The sequence below is a fragment of the Monodelphis domestica genome, chromosome 4 (genome assembly GCF_027887165.1).
Source record: "Monodelphis domestica isolate mMonDom1 chromosome 4, mMonDom1.pri, whole genome shotgun sequence".
NCBI lineage: Eukaryota > Metazoa > Chordata > Mammalia > Didelphimorphia > Didelphidae > Monodelphis > Monodelphis domestica.
Genome location: NC_077230.1, coordinates 230,938,868 through 230,956,334, shown reverse-complemented (window position 1 = coordinate 230,956,334; position 17,467 = coordinate 230,938,868). Strand labels below are relative to the sequence as shown.

The 17,467-nt window shown below is 44.0% G+C and overlaps 1 protein-coding gene across 1 annotated transcript; it reads left to right on the top strand.

The window, feature by feature from the left end:
* Positions 1-13,422: 13,422 nt before the first annotated feature.
* Positions 13,423-16,199, top strand: RNF26 (ring finger protein 26). Its single transcript, XM_001370400.4, has one exon. The coding sequence runs from the start codon at positions 13,877-13,879 to the stop codon at positions 15,185-15,187; it is 1,311 nt and encodes a 436-aa protein (XP_001370437.2). The 5' UTR covers positions 13,423-13,876; the 3' UTR covers positions 15,188-16,199.
* The last annotated feature ends 1,268 nt before the right edge of the window (positions 16,200-17,467 follow it).

Genomic DNA, 17,467 nt, shown 5'->3' with positions numbered 1-17,467 from the left:
TTCCTCAAGCAAACTGTCAGGACACAAAATAAATCTGCAGAGCTCAAGTCAAGTCAGCAAGCATTTAATAAGCACCTACTATGTGATGAGAGAGAGCTGTGCTAAGCACTGTGGATACATAAAAAGACCAAACAAACAAACAAAAACTCAATTTTGACTCTCAAGAACTCAAGATGTATGGGAGAAACAATGCACAAACACCTAGGTGCAAACAAGCTAGATACAGGATGAATTGGAGCCACTAGCATTAAACATTGGGAAATACTTCCTACAGAAAGTAGATTTTTAGCTGAGACTTGAAGGAAGCCAGAAAAACCAGAAGGCAGAGATTAGGACAGGGAGAATCCCAAGTATGAGGGACAACCAATGAAATGTTTCTGTACATGGGATATGGTGTGTGTATTTGGGGGGAAGGGGGATGTGCCATTTTGTTTTTTAACCAGGTAGATAAGTAGGTCTGTGGGTCTGTCTAGATGTGGTTCCCAGGGAGGTGAGAATAGTTATCTCAAGAGTCTCTTCTTCCCACCTTTTTCCTAGGGAGACTTTGATTCCTTCCAGAAAAGGAAGCAGAAGGTTGGGGCCAAAGGTTGATCACTCTGTTCTCTTCAGAGAGAGATAGTACCAGGAGAAATTTTATCTACCTGTTCCTTTAAATATTATTAGTCATGGGGGAAAAAATATTTAGGTCTCCCAAGAAGATCCACCAAAAAGCCAGGGGATTTTAGAAAATATACATGGAATATGAGCCAACAGTGTGACATTAACTTCCAACAAGGGGAATATGACCTTTAGCTGTGCGAAGAAGCATAGTGTCCAAGACAAGAAAGACTCTGCTAGCATACATTTGGAATATTCTGTTCCGTTTTGGGCAGCACATCAAGAAGGCAAGCAGGATAGTTAAAAGGATTGAGGAGGGTAAAGGAACTAGGAAATTTAATCTGTAGAATAGGAAACTAGAGGTGGGAGGGTAAGAAGGAGAGAATGGTTATCCATTAGATAGTTAGATAGATTAGTTGAAGAATCTCTAAGTTGCAACAATTTGGAAGCCAGAGTGATACCTATCTGAGAATCCCCTCTACAATACACCTAACAAGTAGTTATCCAGCTTTTGCTTGAAGAGCTCTAGTGATGCCTTAAAAGGCAACTTTTGGATGCCTCCAATCATTGGGAAAGTTTTCTTTGTGTCCAGTCTAAATCTGCCTGTCTGTAATTTCTACCATTGCTCCAGTTAATTTATTAATGAACCACTCAAGACAACCTAAACTGGCCAATAGGAACAGTGCCAAAGAGAGCAAAAAAAGGCAAAAAAAAAAAAAGAGTGGGGACTCCAAAAAGTGGGGCAAAAGAGAGCTGAGCAAAAGAGCTGAAGTGGCCAGATAAGAGAGCGGAAACTTCCTGGGCATGACAATATATAATTTTTTTGACCTCATCACTCAGTCCTTGCCTTGGACATCCCAAGACATCTCTAACTGGCAAATAGCCACTGAGGAGGTGGACTTCGAGACCCCCCAACTCATCCCTCATTACTTCATCACAGGAAGAGGCAGTTCTTAAGGATGCCAAGAAGCTCTTTCCTCTTGGCCACATGGCTGGGCCACTGTAGGACAATTTAGTGTCTAGAGCTTATTAACTTTTCAGATAAATAAACAGCAGGTCTCCACCCTGCCAGTACCAAAAGCCAGCCTGGTGAGATGCCTAGAGGCCTGAGAGTAAATGACATGGAAGCTGGCTGACCTTGAAAACCTGAGGTTTAAGAAAGGCTTCACATAAAAATCATTACAATTCAATATTAATTTTCCACACTGTTATATAGGAAGGGGATTAGACTTATTTTACTGGTTCCAGAGGGCAGAACTAACTACTCATGAAAGGTAGAATTGGAATGGATGACATTAGAAGGTATATTTCCCTGTATGTCTTCAAGCTCAAGTTGAATGACTACTTTTCAGGGATTTTCATGGCAGACTCCAGTTCAAGTATGGGTTGGATTCTGTGGCTAAGGGTTTCCATTTGACCTTATCTCAAGGCCCTTTGACATGGGATTCTCTCCTTATTGGTGGAGATGGACTCCTTGCCCTGTCTGAAGGGAGGGGCAGAGTTGGTGAGAGGTGAGAATGTTTCAGTTCAAGGCTAGTCACCTTTAAGACTCTTCAAGTTTCTTTATTTCTATTTTAAATTCATTTTTTTCCAGATTACATGTCAATACAATTTTAAAAGTTTAATAATAATATACTTTAATTTCTATTATATTTTAAATATATTATATTTATATTTATATTATAAATATATTTAATAATATACCTGTGTTCTTTCCCTCCTCTCCCCCCTTCCCAAGACAGTGGGTAATATGATATGTGTGTGTGTGTGTGTGTGTGTGTGTATGTGTGTGTGTGTGTGTGTGTGAATGATGGTAAGTCATTTAGAGATAGAGTGCTGGGCCCCACCTCTACCCTACTCCCCAGAATGAGTGCCATGTCTACCCATCCCCAGAGATTGAGTGTCCCCCTATCCCCATGCCTCAGCTCCCTGCTCCCCCTCACCCCAGATAGCGTAGGGAAGAAGTGCTCCCAGTGGGCTGCTGGGCAGAGGGGAGGGGGAAGTGAGGAATGTCCTCAGGAACATGGAGAGGGGGGAGGGGAACAGCTCCATCCAGAGTCCCTCTGGCTTTCTAGTAAAGAACTCTGGTGGGCAATGGCAGGTGTGCCCACAGAGAGGGCTCTGCATGTTCTTTTTGGCACCTGTGCCATAGGGTCACCATCACTGGTACAGGCTGTGCATGGGTTATCATATAATACATGTTTCTCTGTTCAGCATGTTGTGAAACAAGACAAATATTGCTTACATTAGAGAAAAATTCATAGAGGAAATAAATGCTTCCTTTTGCTTTCAGACTCCTTCTATAGCTATGGATAGCCTTTTCCGTCCTGAGTCCTTCAGTGTTTTCCTGCACCCTTGCATTGTTGATATCCATTAAGTCATTCACAGTTGATTTTCATACACCATTGTTACTGTGTAAAACATTCTCCCAGTTCTTAACAACCTCCAGGAAGTGATGCAGAGCGAGAGGAGCAGAACCAGGAGAACATTGTACACAGAGACTAATACACTGTGGTATAATCGAACGTAATGGACGTCTCCATTAATGGCGGTGTAATGTCCCTGAACAATTTGCAGGGATCCAGGAGAAAAAAACACTATTCATAAGCAAAGGATAAACTATGGGAGTGGAAACACCGAGAAAAAGCAACTGCCTGAATACAGCGGTTGAGGGGACATGACAGAGGAGAGACTCTAAATGAACACTCTAATGCAAATATTATCAACAAAGCAATGGGTTCAAATCAAGAAAACATGTAATGCCCAGTGGATTTACACGTCGGCTATGGGGGTTGGGGGGGAGGAAAAGAAAATGATCTATGTCTTTAATGAATAATGCTTGGAAATGATCAAATAAAATATATTAAAAAAAAAAAAACATTCTCCCAGTTCTTTTCACTGTACTTCATATGGAACTCTTCAAGTTTCAAGTCTCCTTGGGGACTCTCCAAGAAGTTGGTCAATTTGGGTGCTTCTGGCTTCCAGCTTCAAGAGAGAAGATTAACAATATTTTAAGGAGCAGATAGACATAATTATAGCCATCCATTGCTTTCTTATAAACTCTATTTTGGGGGAGCAACCCCCAAAATTCCCTCCAGGAGATGAGGTCATTCTCCTTTGCCCCACTTAGCAAGCAGGCAGATTCCTATTCACATTAGCTGAGTACCTATTCACAATAACATCAGCATTTGCCTAAGTCACTGACTGTCCCTATTGCCTGCTCAAATTTCCCCCGTTGGTGATACCATTCTCTGATTGCCTCACCCTCCATATTTGCAGTGCCCTTGCTGACTCAGTCTTGATGTGAGCCATGAGGTCATCTCATCTCATTTCAACCAAATTACTGACTATGCCAAATGTTAGGAACTGGACTCACACTGGTGTTCTGCTACTTCATATTAGATTTTGGAACTAAATAAAGAGCCTGAAAGTCATTGAATGGTTGATAAAAGATTTACTTAGCTCCACCATAGGAAAGAAACCCAGCAAGGATTCAGGAGTATTTAGCTTCAGTAGATATGCCACTCTTTCCTCAATATGGAAACTCATCTTTCTGTTCACCAGGATAGTAGGCATGGTGCATTGACTCATGCACTCTTTAGACATCCACCAAGACTGAGGGGCTTGACTTCACATAGATTCCACAAATGGAGCAACTTTTTGTGCCCCTGATTGATTTCGTTAGGAAGTCACTAAGGAAGTTAGGAACCAATTAGGTCCCAGGAATAGCTTTGTTGCCTTTGGAAAACAGACTTCTGTTGCTGGGAATAGGGGGAACCCTGGCCTTGTTGCACTGGAGTTCAAGTACCTTTTCTGAAATATTGGCTATAGGACTCCAGGAAATTCACTTAAGCCTCAGTGCCCCGGGCAGCTTACTCCTTAAGACACCCATTTTAGAAAAGGTACCAATCTACTTTGAGTAAGTTCCTACCTGGGAGCCCCTACATGGATGAATTCATAGATCAGATTTTAAAAAACTGTTCTTATGGATGCCATTTATTTTTTATGTCACCTTTGCTTCTGAATACATTACTTGTCCCTGCCTAGAAAATCATCCTTTGTAACAAAGAAATAAAGAGAAAAAAAGCAGTCTGGCAAAACGAAACAATTACAATACTGATGTACTCTGCATTTGCCGTTTAGTATAGTCTCAGCTCCAAGGAACAAAATGCCTCTTCTAGTTTACACTGATCGATGGAAATCTCCTCATCAAGCTATTTAACCCAACTCATACTCATCACTTTCCAACTCCCTTAGCCTCTTCTGCTCTCAGATTGGATGGCCAGAGGATGGGACACTCAACTCTGCCCAAAGCTTTCCATTATAGGTGACTGAAATTAGACTTTCAAGATCACTCACTCTACTTTGCATCTGCAAGCCCTGCTTAGCTTCACTTTCAGGGAACAGGATGCCCCCAAAGTGGGTACCACCTGTCAACCTGGAAAAACACAGCACTCAAGTGGTCCTGAGCATGTCACTCAGGACCAGGGAGACAATGCTCTTATGGCCACCAAACAGAGCCTGGCTCTGGGCCTCTGGGAATGGTGTCTCCCAGAAAAACACCAATAATGGGAGTTTCCATAGAACTAAAAAACTTGAGGTTATATCTCAGAGAATATATGAAAGGAAGGACAACTGAGTGGTTACAAAGAGGCTTGGGAAAGAGGTTGTAGACTGAGGCTAGAGTAACTGAAAGCAGCCTAGATACAATCGGAGTAACTTAGAAGAGAAAAAGCATACATAAAGTTTGACTCTATCTGTCATTCTTCTCCAGGGGGCGCAATGGTACTTGATGGTTTATTGTTCAATGGGACAAGAGTAAGTCTGGGAGCTTTTTGAAGGCAAGTTCCCATAGGACATGGGTGTTTGGGGTTTCCTGAAACAAGGCTGTCATCCCATTTCCACCATTTTCCAGCTTCCTCTTTATTGTCTTTCCCTGTTATATTGTATAAGCTCCTTGAGAGCAGGTGTTGTGTGGGGCTTGAGGTGAACCCCTCCAGGGTTCGGGAAGGGTATCTTTTGCAAGGATGCAAGACTCCAAAACTTAGCTTAAAAATAAAAAGAGAAATTTTATTCGTTCACAAGGTAATGTTAAATCTGGCCAGGAAGACTGCCTCCCAGATGACATGATTTCTGGGGTCCTTTTTACTCTTTAAAACAGTGAAGATGTGATTTGGGGCCACACTGAAGATGTCACTCTAGAGGGGTATGCACTGAGGTATGGGCTGGGGGGGGGTTGGTCATCTGACTGGGGTCTGCCTGAAGACATATGGGGTGACCCTCACAGTTTAGGGGACACGACAGGTAGATGTCTTAGATACCACCTGATGGCATAGCTTGGAGGTGTATCTCTCTGTCTATCTGGAATCTAAAGGACAATCCAAGGAGGAGAATCCTCTCAGGGTCTTATAGGAGTTATCAAGGGACTGTTGTTTTCTTATTTGTATTTGGGGTATATGGGGTATTCAGGCAGTACTAGCCCCTCTGGAGTGAGGGCCTACTGAGCTCTTTTCAGGGCTGCTTAGTCCCTTTTGGTGTCCACCTATTATCCAACTTTCACTGATGGCTCCAAGAAGCTATAGCATGTACAATCAGGTGACTGAGGGTAACCAACAGGACTCAAAGCCATGGTAAGTCAGGGAAATGTCTGTCCTAAGTATGTGAAGACTTCCCTGGGAGGAATGGGCGAATGAGAACAGTTTGTTCCCCAAAGCCATGAAAATGAGGGAAGCAGGTGCTACATAGGGAGTGCCTAGACCTTGGTCAGGCCTGGAAGCCAAGGCCATCCACTGCATCCAGAGCCATCACCAGTCTTCTTGGCTTTTCTCTTGCCACTGGATGTGGATGACTGGAAGAAAGTGAGGCTGAAGACTTTGTGCAACTCTGCCTCACTTAAATCCAGTTCACTGGAGAGTTAAGACATCACCCCTTGATCGCCCCATAAGATGATGAAGGTCCTCTTCAAAACAAAGGATGAACAACATTATGTGATAGTAAAGAACTGGCTTGTTGAGAGAGCTGTGGGAAATAAGGTTGGACAAGTAGAACGGGGTCAAGTTATAGATAATCTTTAAATTCTTGCAAGTTTGTACTTGATGCAATAGGAAAAGGGGGAGTCATTGTAGGTTCTAGAGCAAGAAAGTGGCAAGAAGCAATTAAGTTTCTGCTCACCACTTGAGTCCTTGTTGGCTCTTTGTCACCCCCTAGTGGTTATCTCATGAGCTGCGTACCTTGCTTCAATTCCAGCTTGTTGAGTGGGAAACTTAAGAAGAGTAGGTATGGGGACAGCTGGGTGGTTCAGTGGATTGAGAGTCAGGTCCAGAGATGGGAGGTCCTGGGTTCAAATGTGACCTCAGACACTTCCTAGCTGTGTGACCCTGGGCAAGTCACTGAACCTCCCATTGCCCAGCTCTTACCATTCTTCTCAGTCTTGATCTAAGATGGAAGGTAAGGGCTATATAAAAAAAAAGAGTGAGTAGCCTCCTCCCAACAGAGGGGTGAAGGTCTGACTTAAATTGATTAGCTATTGAGTGCCATCATAAATGGGGTCTAACCAAATGGGGAAAAGGATGGATTACAGGGTAATGTTAGTTAACAAATGATACAGCATAATATTAATTTTCTTCACTCCTCTCCAAAATGCACTGTAGTAGAGATATAGAATTGTAGCAAAGGAAAAAAGGAATTGAAGTGAAGAAACAAGGAGTCCTCTGGATTCCTTAACACTAGCCCATGTCCACTATCTCTACCAATGTGACCTGAGACAATTCATTTCCTGAACAAGTCATTCTGGGCCTCAGTTTCTTCATCTGTAAGATTGATCTAAACTAGATTTCCAGCTAGCATCCTATAATGCTTTTGAAGAGAGGAAAGAAAAAGAGAAGAAAAGGAGAGTAGAGATAAGATGATAGATGGGGTAAATTGGGGAAGTAATGTGAAGCAGAGAAAGAGGGATTTACAAAAAAAGAATAAGAAAATGAAGTGAATATCCCAGGAAAAGATGGGAAAGAAAAAGAGACAATAAAAGGTACTAGGTGAGGGGGAAAACTGAGGGAGAGAGAGGAGACACAGAAAAGGGGGAGTGAGGTACACAGAATTGGTGAGGACACTGAGGGAGAAGAGAAGATGGGAGAGACTAGGGAGGAAGGGTTGGAAAGAGGAAGCCTGAAGGACACAGAGATTGTCTGGGGGATTGAGGAACACAAATAAAAGGGGGGAGATTAAAGAATATTGGATTGGTTAGGGGATAAAACATGACTAGGGAACAAAATAAGCTTGAGGTTTCATCAGGTAGGCAAGAACACTCAAGTGTTTTTCCTGAAGTGCAGGTCTAACCATATCATTCCCCTAATCAATAAACTTCAGTGGCTTACTGTTGTTTCTAGGAGCAAATACAAAATGCTCAGTCTGACATTCAAAGCCCTTCAAACCTAACTCCCCAACCATTCTTTCATCCACTGACACTGGCTTCCAGGCAGTTCCCCTGAAGAAGACCATCTCTCAGTTCTAAGCATTTTCTCTGGTTGTTTCCCAATGCTTTCCCTTCTCTGCTCTGATTACTAACCTCCCTGGCTTCCTTAAAGTTCCAACTAAAACCCCACTTTTTTTAAAAAACATTATTTTATTTGGTCATTTCCAAACATTATTCATTGGCAACAAAAATCATTTTCTTTTCCTCCCCCCCCTCCCATAGCCGAAGAGAGATTCCACTGGGTGTCACATGTGTTCTTGACTCGAACCCATTTCCGTGTTGTTGGTATTTGCCTTAGGGAGTTCATTTAGAGTCTTTCCTCAGTCATATCCCCTCAATCCCTGTAGTCAAGCAGTTGCTTTTCATTGGTGTTTTTACTCTCACAGTTTATCCTCTGCTTGTGGATAGTGTTTTTTAGATCCCTGCAGATTGTTCAGGGACATTGCATTGTCCCTAATGGAGAAGTCCATTACCTTCAATTGTACCACAGTGTATCAGTCTCTGTGTTGTAAGATTTAAAAGAGTGGGAGCCATAAACTGTAAGAGTTAAAATGGTTGGGTGTCATAAACTGTAGTGATTAAAATAGTGGAAGATATAAATTGTGATAGATAAAAGAGTGGATGAGTAAATTGTGACCGTAGAAAATATGTTTTTACTACAGTTTCTTGTTTTTAAATCAAATATAAGGTGGTCACCAGGGAAATATTCCCAATTATGAATATATCCAAGTCAACTGGGTTTTATAGAGATTTTAATTAATTAATACAATGAGGAATTAAAGAAAGAGAGAGAGAATCAGAAAGGAATAAGTATGAAGGGCCTTAAGCCAACATGGCCTAGACCTGAGTCTTAAGAGAAAGATCAGTCAGTTCTTAATCACTCACCATAAAATCTGTTCAAGCAAGGATTCAGACACCAGTTCAGCCAGCCATCAGACTCTCTTCAGAGCCTCCTTAGAGACTCTTCTTCTCAACAGCCTCTTTAGAGACTGTTTATTCTTCTCAGATTTCTCATCTCCTTATATAGGGAATTTTCTCCTATGTCACCGCCCCTAAGTTCTCCCATCTACCAATCACAGTAGATGTTTTTCAAAGGACAGACCATTCTTAGTCCACACCTAAGAAGGTGTAAATTTTTTAGTAATTCACACCAGGAAAGCTTTGAGTAAGTTTCTCAGCTCTTTTTTCTTTGTAAATTCACAAGTTGCCTGACCTTTATAGGTACTTAGCTTAAGAACTTTTTGCCTTATTATAAGTATGGGTTTAAGTACTTTTCATTGTTCAGAAAAGAGTTTACAACTTTATCTTCCCCTAGGGCAGACTTAAGTAGGTGAAGTAGAGTCCTCACATTCCTGATCTAAGTAGAGTTCACTGCCCAAATGGGGAATGGTCTTAATCCAATCTTATGAAGTAGGGTCTGGGAATTTTTAAGGTTCATAGTGTATAATGATTTCCTGGTTCTGCTCCTTTCACTCTGCATCACTTCCTGGAGGTTGTTCCAGACTCCATGGAATTCCTCCACTTTATTATTCCTTTCAGCACAATAACATCACCAACATACACCACAATTTGTTCAGCCATTCCCCAATTAAAGGGCATCCCTTCCTTTTCCAATTTTTTGGCCACCACAAAGAGTTCAGCTATGAATATTCTTGTATAAGTCCTTTCCCTTATTTTCTCTTTGGGGTACAAACCCAGCAGTGCTATGGCTGGATCAAAGGGCAGACAGTCTTTTATCGCCCTTTGGGCATAGTTCCAAATTGCCCTCCAGAATGGTTGGGTCAATTAAAACCCCACTTTCTATAGGAAGCTTTCTCTAATCTCTTTCAATTTCTGTGCATTCCTGGGGTTCATTATTTCCTATTCATCTTGTATATAACTTGCTTCATATAGATTTGTTTGCATGTTTACTTCCCCATTAGATTATAAGCTCTTGTAGGCAGGAACTGTCATTTACATATTTTGATATCCCTGGCTCTTAGTATTGTATTTGGCACATAATAGGCACTTAAACATTTTTTATTGGTTGATTGACAAATATTTGGAAATCTACTCATTCCTTCTAATTCACAAGAAAGAAACTGGCTTTCTGAACACTGCAGCCTATAAAGTCAAAGTCAAAAGTCTTTTTGAAAAGAAGCGTGGATGTTTCTGTAGTCAAGACAGATTATGAAGTATAATCTTCAAAAAGCTTCTAGAGTTAATAAAAAACATTTTCCATGAAGAGATTGACTGACAGAAAAGTGTATATGGGGAAACTAAGGAATGCAGAGCTAAGGCAGGGTACTAATAAAAAATGAAGACATATTATTAATACTGAGTTTTTGAGAGCCCCAAGTTTGCCTTCTTCCCTAGAGAACTTGCCTTTATGGGAAGTCCAAAACTGAACTTGTCTTAGACAGAAAAAGGGATCACCAAGAGTCCATTAAGTGTCCTGAATAGGAGTGATGGAAATGCTCAAATCCTCAATCACCCTTTTTGTCTTAGAAGTTTCCCCCATTGTATCAGAGATCCATTCCTAAGAAGACCAACACCTGGCAGGAGCTACCCTTTTTGTATCCATTGTAAGTTAGGCCACTCCTGGCTCCTAGCTACAGCCTACTCACTCTTTCCCTGATTAAAAATTTGGTTTTAGGGGGCAGTGGATTGAGAGCCAGGTCTAGAGATGGGAGGTCCTAGGTTCAAATTTGGCCTCAGTCACTTCCTAGCTGTGTGACCCTGGGCAAGTCACTTGACCCCCATTGCCTAGCCCTTACCACTCTTCTGCCAATACACAGTATTGACTCCAAGAGGGAAGGTAAGGGTTTAAAAAAAAAATAAAAAATTTGGTTTTAGCAAAAGTTTACTTTAGCAGTTCTGTGTTTTTCCAAGTTAACAACTGCTAAGAATTTTAAATATATATATTTTTCTCTTTCATCTCCACCAACACAAATTCATATGTAGTTGCTGATGACATTGTCTTCTGAGAATCTCCAGACTGACTCTTTCCCAGTGTTAAAATAAAGAATATAAAACACAGATAATGATTGAATTAACTATGAAGACAGAAGTTTAAAAGGACAATTAAAAATAAAGAAGCCTCTAGTTGCCTTGGCCTCAGACTCTTGTTTTTCCCAGCTGTCTGTGAACTCCCCAGTAACCAGCTGTTTAGCCTCCCATTTCCAAAAATCTATTGAAGGCATCCCCCTTTTACTCTAGTTCAGTGGAAACACAATAGTTGTGGCTCTAGGTGATTTCCAAGGTTATATTCTCCTGGCCCAATATATCTGCATAAGTAGTTGAATTTTTTTCAGGTTGACATTGCTGTTCAGTAATGTCTGACTCTTCCTGACCCCATTTGGGGTTTTTTTGGCAAAGATATTGGAGTAGTTGCTTGTTTCAACATGGAATTTAGAAACTCTAAACTTATAGCCTAGTAGGACTAGTTTGTAAGTTGGAGACCCCAAAGCTTGTTCCCTGTTCTCCTGAGAATCCACCCTGAAGGGAATCTCAGGCCAACAGTTTCAGACTGAATAATGGACCCTAAATTAAATGACAATCTATTAGGTGGGGCCAAGTCCAAGCCAAGTGATTCTTCTGGTCCCCAGAAGGCTCTCCCACTGTATCATACCCTCCTTTCAAGGATTGAACTCAGGACCTTCAGTTTAGGAGACTGACATGCTGCCTACTGCACTAAAGTGTCACTTGGCTTGGGCTACAGTCAGTGTAGTTTGAACACTCCCATTTTCTTTGTAGCTATAGTGATGTCAGTCGTCTTTCCCTGCCCCTGGACTCCTCAAATGGCATATAGGTTCCCCAAATCCTTTTGTTCCCTGGAGTCCATCTTGAGTGGTGGCACTCCCAGGGGTCAGTGACCAGAGTGGCCAGAGTTCAATCCTTAGACTGTGCAGTCGAGTGTGGTGAGCAGCTCTGTTGTCGAGGCCTACTTAGCGCTGAACCCCTTTTGCCCTTGATTAAAGAGTGATTTTGACTATTTAATAGTTCTGTGTTTTTTCGACACAGCTTCCAAGCTGACTAAACTTCGGGTCTCCAGAGTCCAAGTTGACAGGACCAATATTTCATACCCTATACCAAAATAAGGTCAAAATGGATATATGATTTATGCATAAAGGATGACACCGTAAGTAAATTTGGGGAATATAGAATAGTTTTACCTGTCAGATCTATGGAGAAGGGAGGAATTTATGACCTAACAAGAATCAGAGAACATTACAAGATGTAAAATAAACAATTTTGATTATATTAAATTTCAAAGCTTTTGTACAAACAAAACCAATGTAGTCAAGATTAGAAGGGAAACGACAATTTTGGGAAAAATTTATTAACAAATTTCTCTGATAAAGGATTCATTTCTCAAGTATATAGAAAGCTAATTGATTGAATTATTGGTAAAATAAGAATACAAGTCATTCTCCAATTGAAATAAAAGGATATGAACAAACAGCTTTCAGATGAAGAAATCAAAGCTATCAATAATATTAAAAATGTTCTAAATCTAAATCACACCTTGATTAAATTCAAATTAAAACAACTCAATGATCCTGGACAATTCTGAAGGACTTATAAAGAATGCTATCCACCTCCATAGCAAGAACTTTTTTAGTCAGAATGCAGATCAAAGCGTACTATTATCTGGGGTCTTAATTAATTTTGTGTCATTATTCTTATAAAAATTGAACAATACGGATATGTTTTGCATGATGCCGTATAATCCAGATAAAATTGCTTACCATCTCTGGGTAGGGTGAGAAGGGAAGGGAGGGAGAATATGTGGGACATATAACTTCAGAAAATTTATGTGGGAAATTATTATACGTAATTGGAAAATAGATTTACAAAAAAAACAATAAGACAAGACAAAAAAATTCAATAATGTCTGCAATGAGTTTACATTCTAAACCACATTACTTTATAAACAGATGCAGGGAAAGTCTTTGATAAAATGTTGCACTAAGGACGCAGAGAAAAGAGTGTCACAGCTAGAGAGAATAAAGAGAGGAAGACTCGGAGAAGGAGGTGGTTTTGTCTAGAGAGAAGGCACTTAGGGTATTTCAGAGAAACAGATAGCTGGTGGAGGCTGGACACATTCAGTGGGGGAGGGACTACGCGCTTGCTCCTTCCCTTTAAAGACTGAATCTGGGTCTTCGTAGGTCGCCCCCAACTGAACTGTACCGCCCTCTAGGAGATTTAACCAATCAGCTTCCGGAGAAGGTGGAGCTAGCCTCGTCTTGGCCCAGCCCTGTCCTTTGGAATGTAAACACGATTCAGCGCGGTTCAAATTAGCCAATCACTTTTCGGCTACTGCGGGGATTGGGCCGCCCGGATTAGTCGGGTTTCTTCTTTTCCTGTGACCTTCGTACCACGCCTCCGGCCCCTCCCCCTCTCCAATATGGCGGCGCCCAGCAGAGCCGAGGCCGCGGTGGCGGCGACGGCGGCGGCGGCCACGGTGGAAGTACTAGCTGGGGCCGTCTGAGAGGGGTCTCCTCGCCTTTCCTCCGCCTCCCTCCCCGCCCATCCCCCCCGCCTCCCGCGAGGTCGCGAACCCGGAGGAAGGGGGCCGGGCGGGGACAGGAGCCTCTCTGCGGCCGCCTCGCGCTCGGCTACCCTTCCCTTCCCAGCCTCGGGGCCCGGGGACCCCCCGCCTTCCCTCTCGCCGAGTCGCCCCGGGCCCCGGCCCTCCCCGATCCTCCCCACCTCCCGCCTGTTTTTGCGAGTCCTGCCTGCCTGGGGCTCCCCCCAGCGCCCCCGAGGTCACGACATTGCTCCCCCGGCCCCAACAACGACCTTCGGGGGCGCCCCTGGCCAGCCATGGAGGCGGTGTACCTGGTGTTGAACGGGATCAGTCTGGCCTTGGACGTACTGAGCTTTGTGCTGGACCTCAACTTCCTCCTTGTATCCTCCCTGCTGGCAGCCCTGACCTGGATGGTGACCTTCATCTACAACCTCCCGCACACTGTCCTGGCCAGCCTCCTGCACCTGGGCCGAGGGGCGCTGCTTTCCCTCGTGGCTGCCGTGGAGGGCCTGACCCGCCTGTTTCTGGGGAGCCTACAGGCAGTGGGAGTCCTGCTTCGGGGCTGTTGCCCGGGCCTGGAGAGCCTGAAGGTGGTGGGGCACCTAGCCTTGCACGTGGCCACGAGGGGCCGGGAACTAGTCCATCGGGGCGTCCTGAGCATGGTCTCCTCCAGCCATGCCCTGCTGCGACAGGCCTGTGATGTCTGTGCCATCGCCATGAGCTTGGCTGCATATGTGGTCAACAGTCTGGTCAACATCTGTCTAATTGGGACTCAGAACCTCTTTGCCCTTGGACTGGCCCTCTGGGACTCAGTGATGGGTCCACTGTGTAGGGTGACTGATGTGTTAGGAGCCTTTTTTGCCCATGTGTCTAGCAGTGCTGTTGCCATGGCAATTCTCCTCTGGACCCCCTGCCAGTTGGTACTGGAGTTAATAGCCTCTGCCATGCGTTTTCTCGCTGGTTTCATGCTAGCTAATCTCTTTGGCTTGGTATTGCTGGTGATAGTATTGGCAGTGACCATAACCATCCTGCACCCAACTCTTGCCATTCGGCTGGCAGTCCGGGCAACTGAACAGCTTCATGCCCTGCCTTCTTACCACCGGGTCCGTGGGGATGTGGTACGACTTTATCGCTTGGCACTGGGTTCAGAGTCTTGGCGTAGGGTACGGAGCCGGAGCCTGCAGCTGGCAAGCTGGCCCACTGGAGGAGGAGCCCCTGGGGCTCCCCAAGGTGGACCAAGGAGGGGGCCATCTGTCAGAATCCGGGGACATGAACAGCCTCCTGACCCATTACCTAGACTTCTGTTTCGGCCAGAGGAAGGGGCAGGGTCAGGAGCAGCTCGAGTGGCAGCTGTCAGGGGCCGGGAAAGACTCAATGAGGAGGAGCCTCTGGCAGGGCATGACCCATGGCAGCTACTGAAGGAACAAGAGGAAAGAAAGAAATGTGTCATCTGTCAGGACCAAAGCAAAACTGTGCTTTTGCTACCATGTCGGCACCTCTGCCTGTGCCAAGCCTGCACAGAGATTCTGCTACGCCAGCCAGCCTATCAGCGAAATTGCCCACTGTGCCGCCAGGGTATCCTGCAGACCCTCAATGTCTACCTCTGAGGGCTCTGTGCCCATCCCTGCTCCCCTTACCATGGTTTTTTCCCTTGGGAATTCATTCTGCCTTTCCCACTGCCCTTCTCTGATCAGGTGGGTACCCCTATAGCCCTACTGATCCAGAGGCCATTTGGGCTCACATTCCAAGCCTTTGAAGCCATAAGGACACAAAGATTCCCCCTTCACCTTAGGCTAATGGGAATAGAGAAGCAGTTAGTCCAGCTAGGCCAGGGAGAAGGGGTTTGGTGGGGAATGATGGCATAGATTATGCCTTCTAAGATCAGGAAATTTGAGGGGTGGTGAGGACTGGAGCATCTATATCACCTATGCAAGTGTTCCCGAGACTACAACCCTCAAGGCTCCTGCCCAGATGCCAGCCTTTGTGATGGGGCCAAAGAGGCCCTGACCTTCTGGTTTTCCCTTTTAGGCCTGTTATCTTGGCCTATCTTACTCCCCCCTGCCTAGGTCCTCCTGCCAGAGCAGATCTGCTTGCTACTTACCTGGCAGCTGAAAGTCATTGGGAAGATCTTTGACTTTTGTAGGTCTTTGACCTATGTTATCAACCAATTTCCTGCCTTCCTGGAGATTCAAGAGTGGGGAAATATGGGGTGGTTTTTCATTTGCTCTCTATGGCAGAGAGTTGTCCCTGCTCTCTCAGTAAGGCCTCTTCAATGTACAAAAGCTAACTTGAGACCAATGATCCTCTGGGGAAGGAGAAAGGATGAGGATAATCCTAGATTCCTTAGGTGTGTGTCTTTTGGTCCCTCTTGCACCCCATCCCCATTGGGAGTCCAGAGGGGAGCAGTCAGAGCTCCTATGTCCCCATGCCCATTCCCTTAACTCCACTTATGAAAATGACATTCCCACACTAGTCCTCTCTCTCCTTTCTGGGGAGCACAGGTTGCACATTCCACTTGAGTTCTGGGTCCAGGCACTTCAGGAGGGAGGGGCTGATAGCATATTCCCTGAACATTTACACTGTTACAGTTTATTTGTGAATAAAGTTTGTTCCACAGCCCCTTTGCCTCTGTTTGTGGCTAAGATTGTGAAGATGTCTGTTGGCACTGGAAACTTCCACCCTTGGCACTTTTCTCCTAGAGTAGAGTGACTGAAGGGCAATTAGGCTTAGATTGTGGTCTCTAGCCTTTTTTTTTTCCCTCCTCACCCTCAGACCCCATGAATGACATGGCATAGCATCTGTTCCTTGTTTCCACAAAAATTCCCATTTCCTCAATAGCTTTAGGAAATTGCCTTTGACCTTGCTTAGAATAAGCTTCGCTAGGAACAGAAGTTCCAAGATCCCTTTTTTACTTTAATCCAATCTCTTGACTGATTAGTCTTCCACTTTCTCCCAGAAGTTTTAAAAACTCCTTACTTCTAGATCTTTAGAATTGGTCCTCACCTTCTGCCTTGTTGATGGGAGATACTCCTCAGCTAGAACAGGGAGAAGGAAGGGACCTGTGGGTATCTCTGGAAAACCAGATCCCTGTCCTGACTTTAATTTTCTTTTTAGACCCTTCCTCCCAGAGGGTCTGGAGGAGACTGAGAAAAGGTGTATTTCGGCCACTGATAATTAATGAAAAGGTGGGTGGAAGGGAGGCACAGAAGAGGATTCAGACTGGCTTCACCTGTCACTCTTGGAGTTGGCTAAGGGAGGGGAAATATTCTTAACCCACTGCATAGAACTTCTAAGACTGAAGTTAGTCTTCTCTGGAACTTAATTCCTGGGCAAAGATGAACTTAAGGAGCCCAAGGAAGGGGAGGGATGCCTGGTTTCCCTCCAGTTTTTGTTTAATCTTAGGATAAATATTTATGGGAGTAGATAAACTGAGTGTGAAGCAAAGACCCTTTTTAAATCCTTTCAGCTTCTGGACTGCTGGGCTTTGTGCCCAAAACCAGAATCCTAAGGCGGGATTTGTATTTGAGACTGGCAGCGGTTGAGTGGGAATGTGGGTGGGTTGGGATATCGTTCTATCCTAATGTCAGGAGACAGAAAACCTGGGATACCCAAGTGAGGCCACTGCAGGGAATAGTCAGTGATAACATTTCAGGTAGAAGAGCTCAACTGGCTGTACTAAAAGATTTTAAGTGCTGTCATTGTCCTTTAAATTCAATAGAGGAGACAAAGTCCTCATTTTGTTCTCTGACCCTTCCACTATTTTCCCCCTATCCTGAACACACACTAGGACTTAGCTTGGGTGGCTGGGTCTAATAATGGCTCTCTGATGTCTTCTGTCATCCCTCTCCCCAGAGCCATACATGCTCTGGCTCTGGGCTAAGAAAAGG

What these genes read in the sequence shown, in the direction of transcription:
- RNF26 (XM_001370400.4), top strand. Translation starts at nt 13,877, where the DNA reads ATGGAGGCGGTGTACCTGGTGTTGAACGGGATCAGTCTGGCCTTGGAC.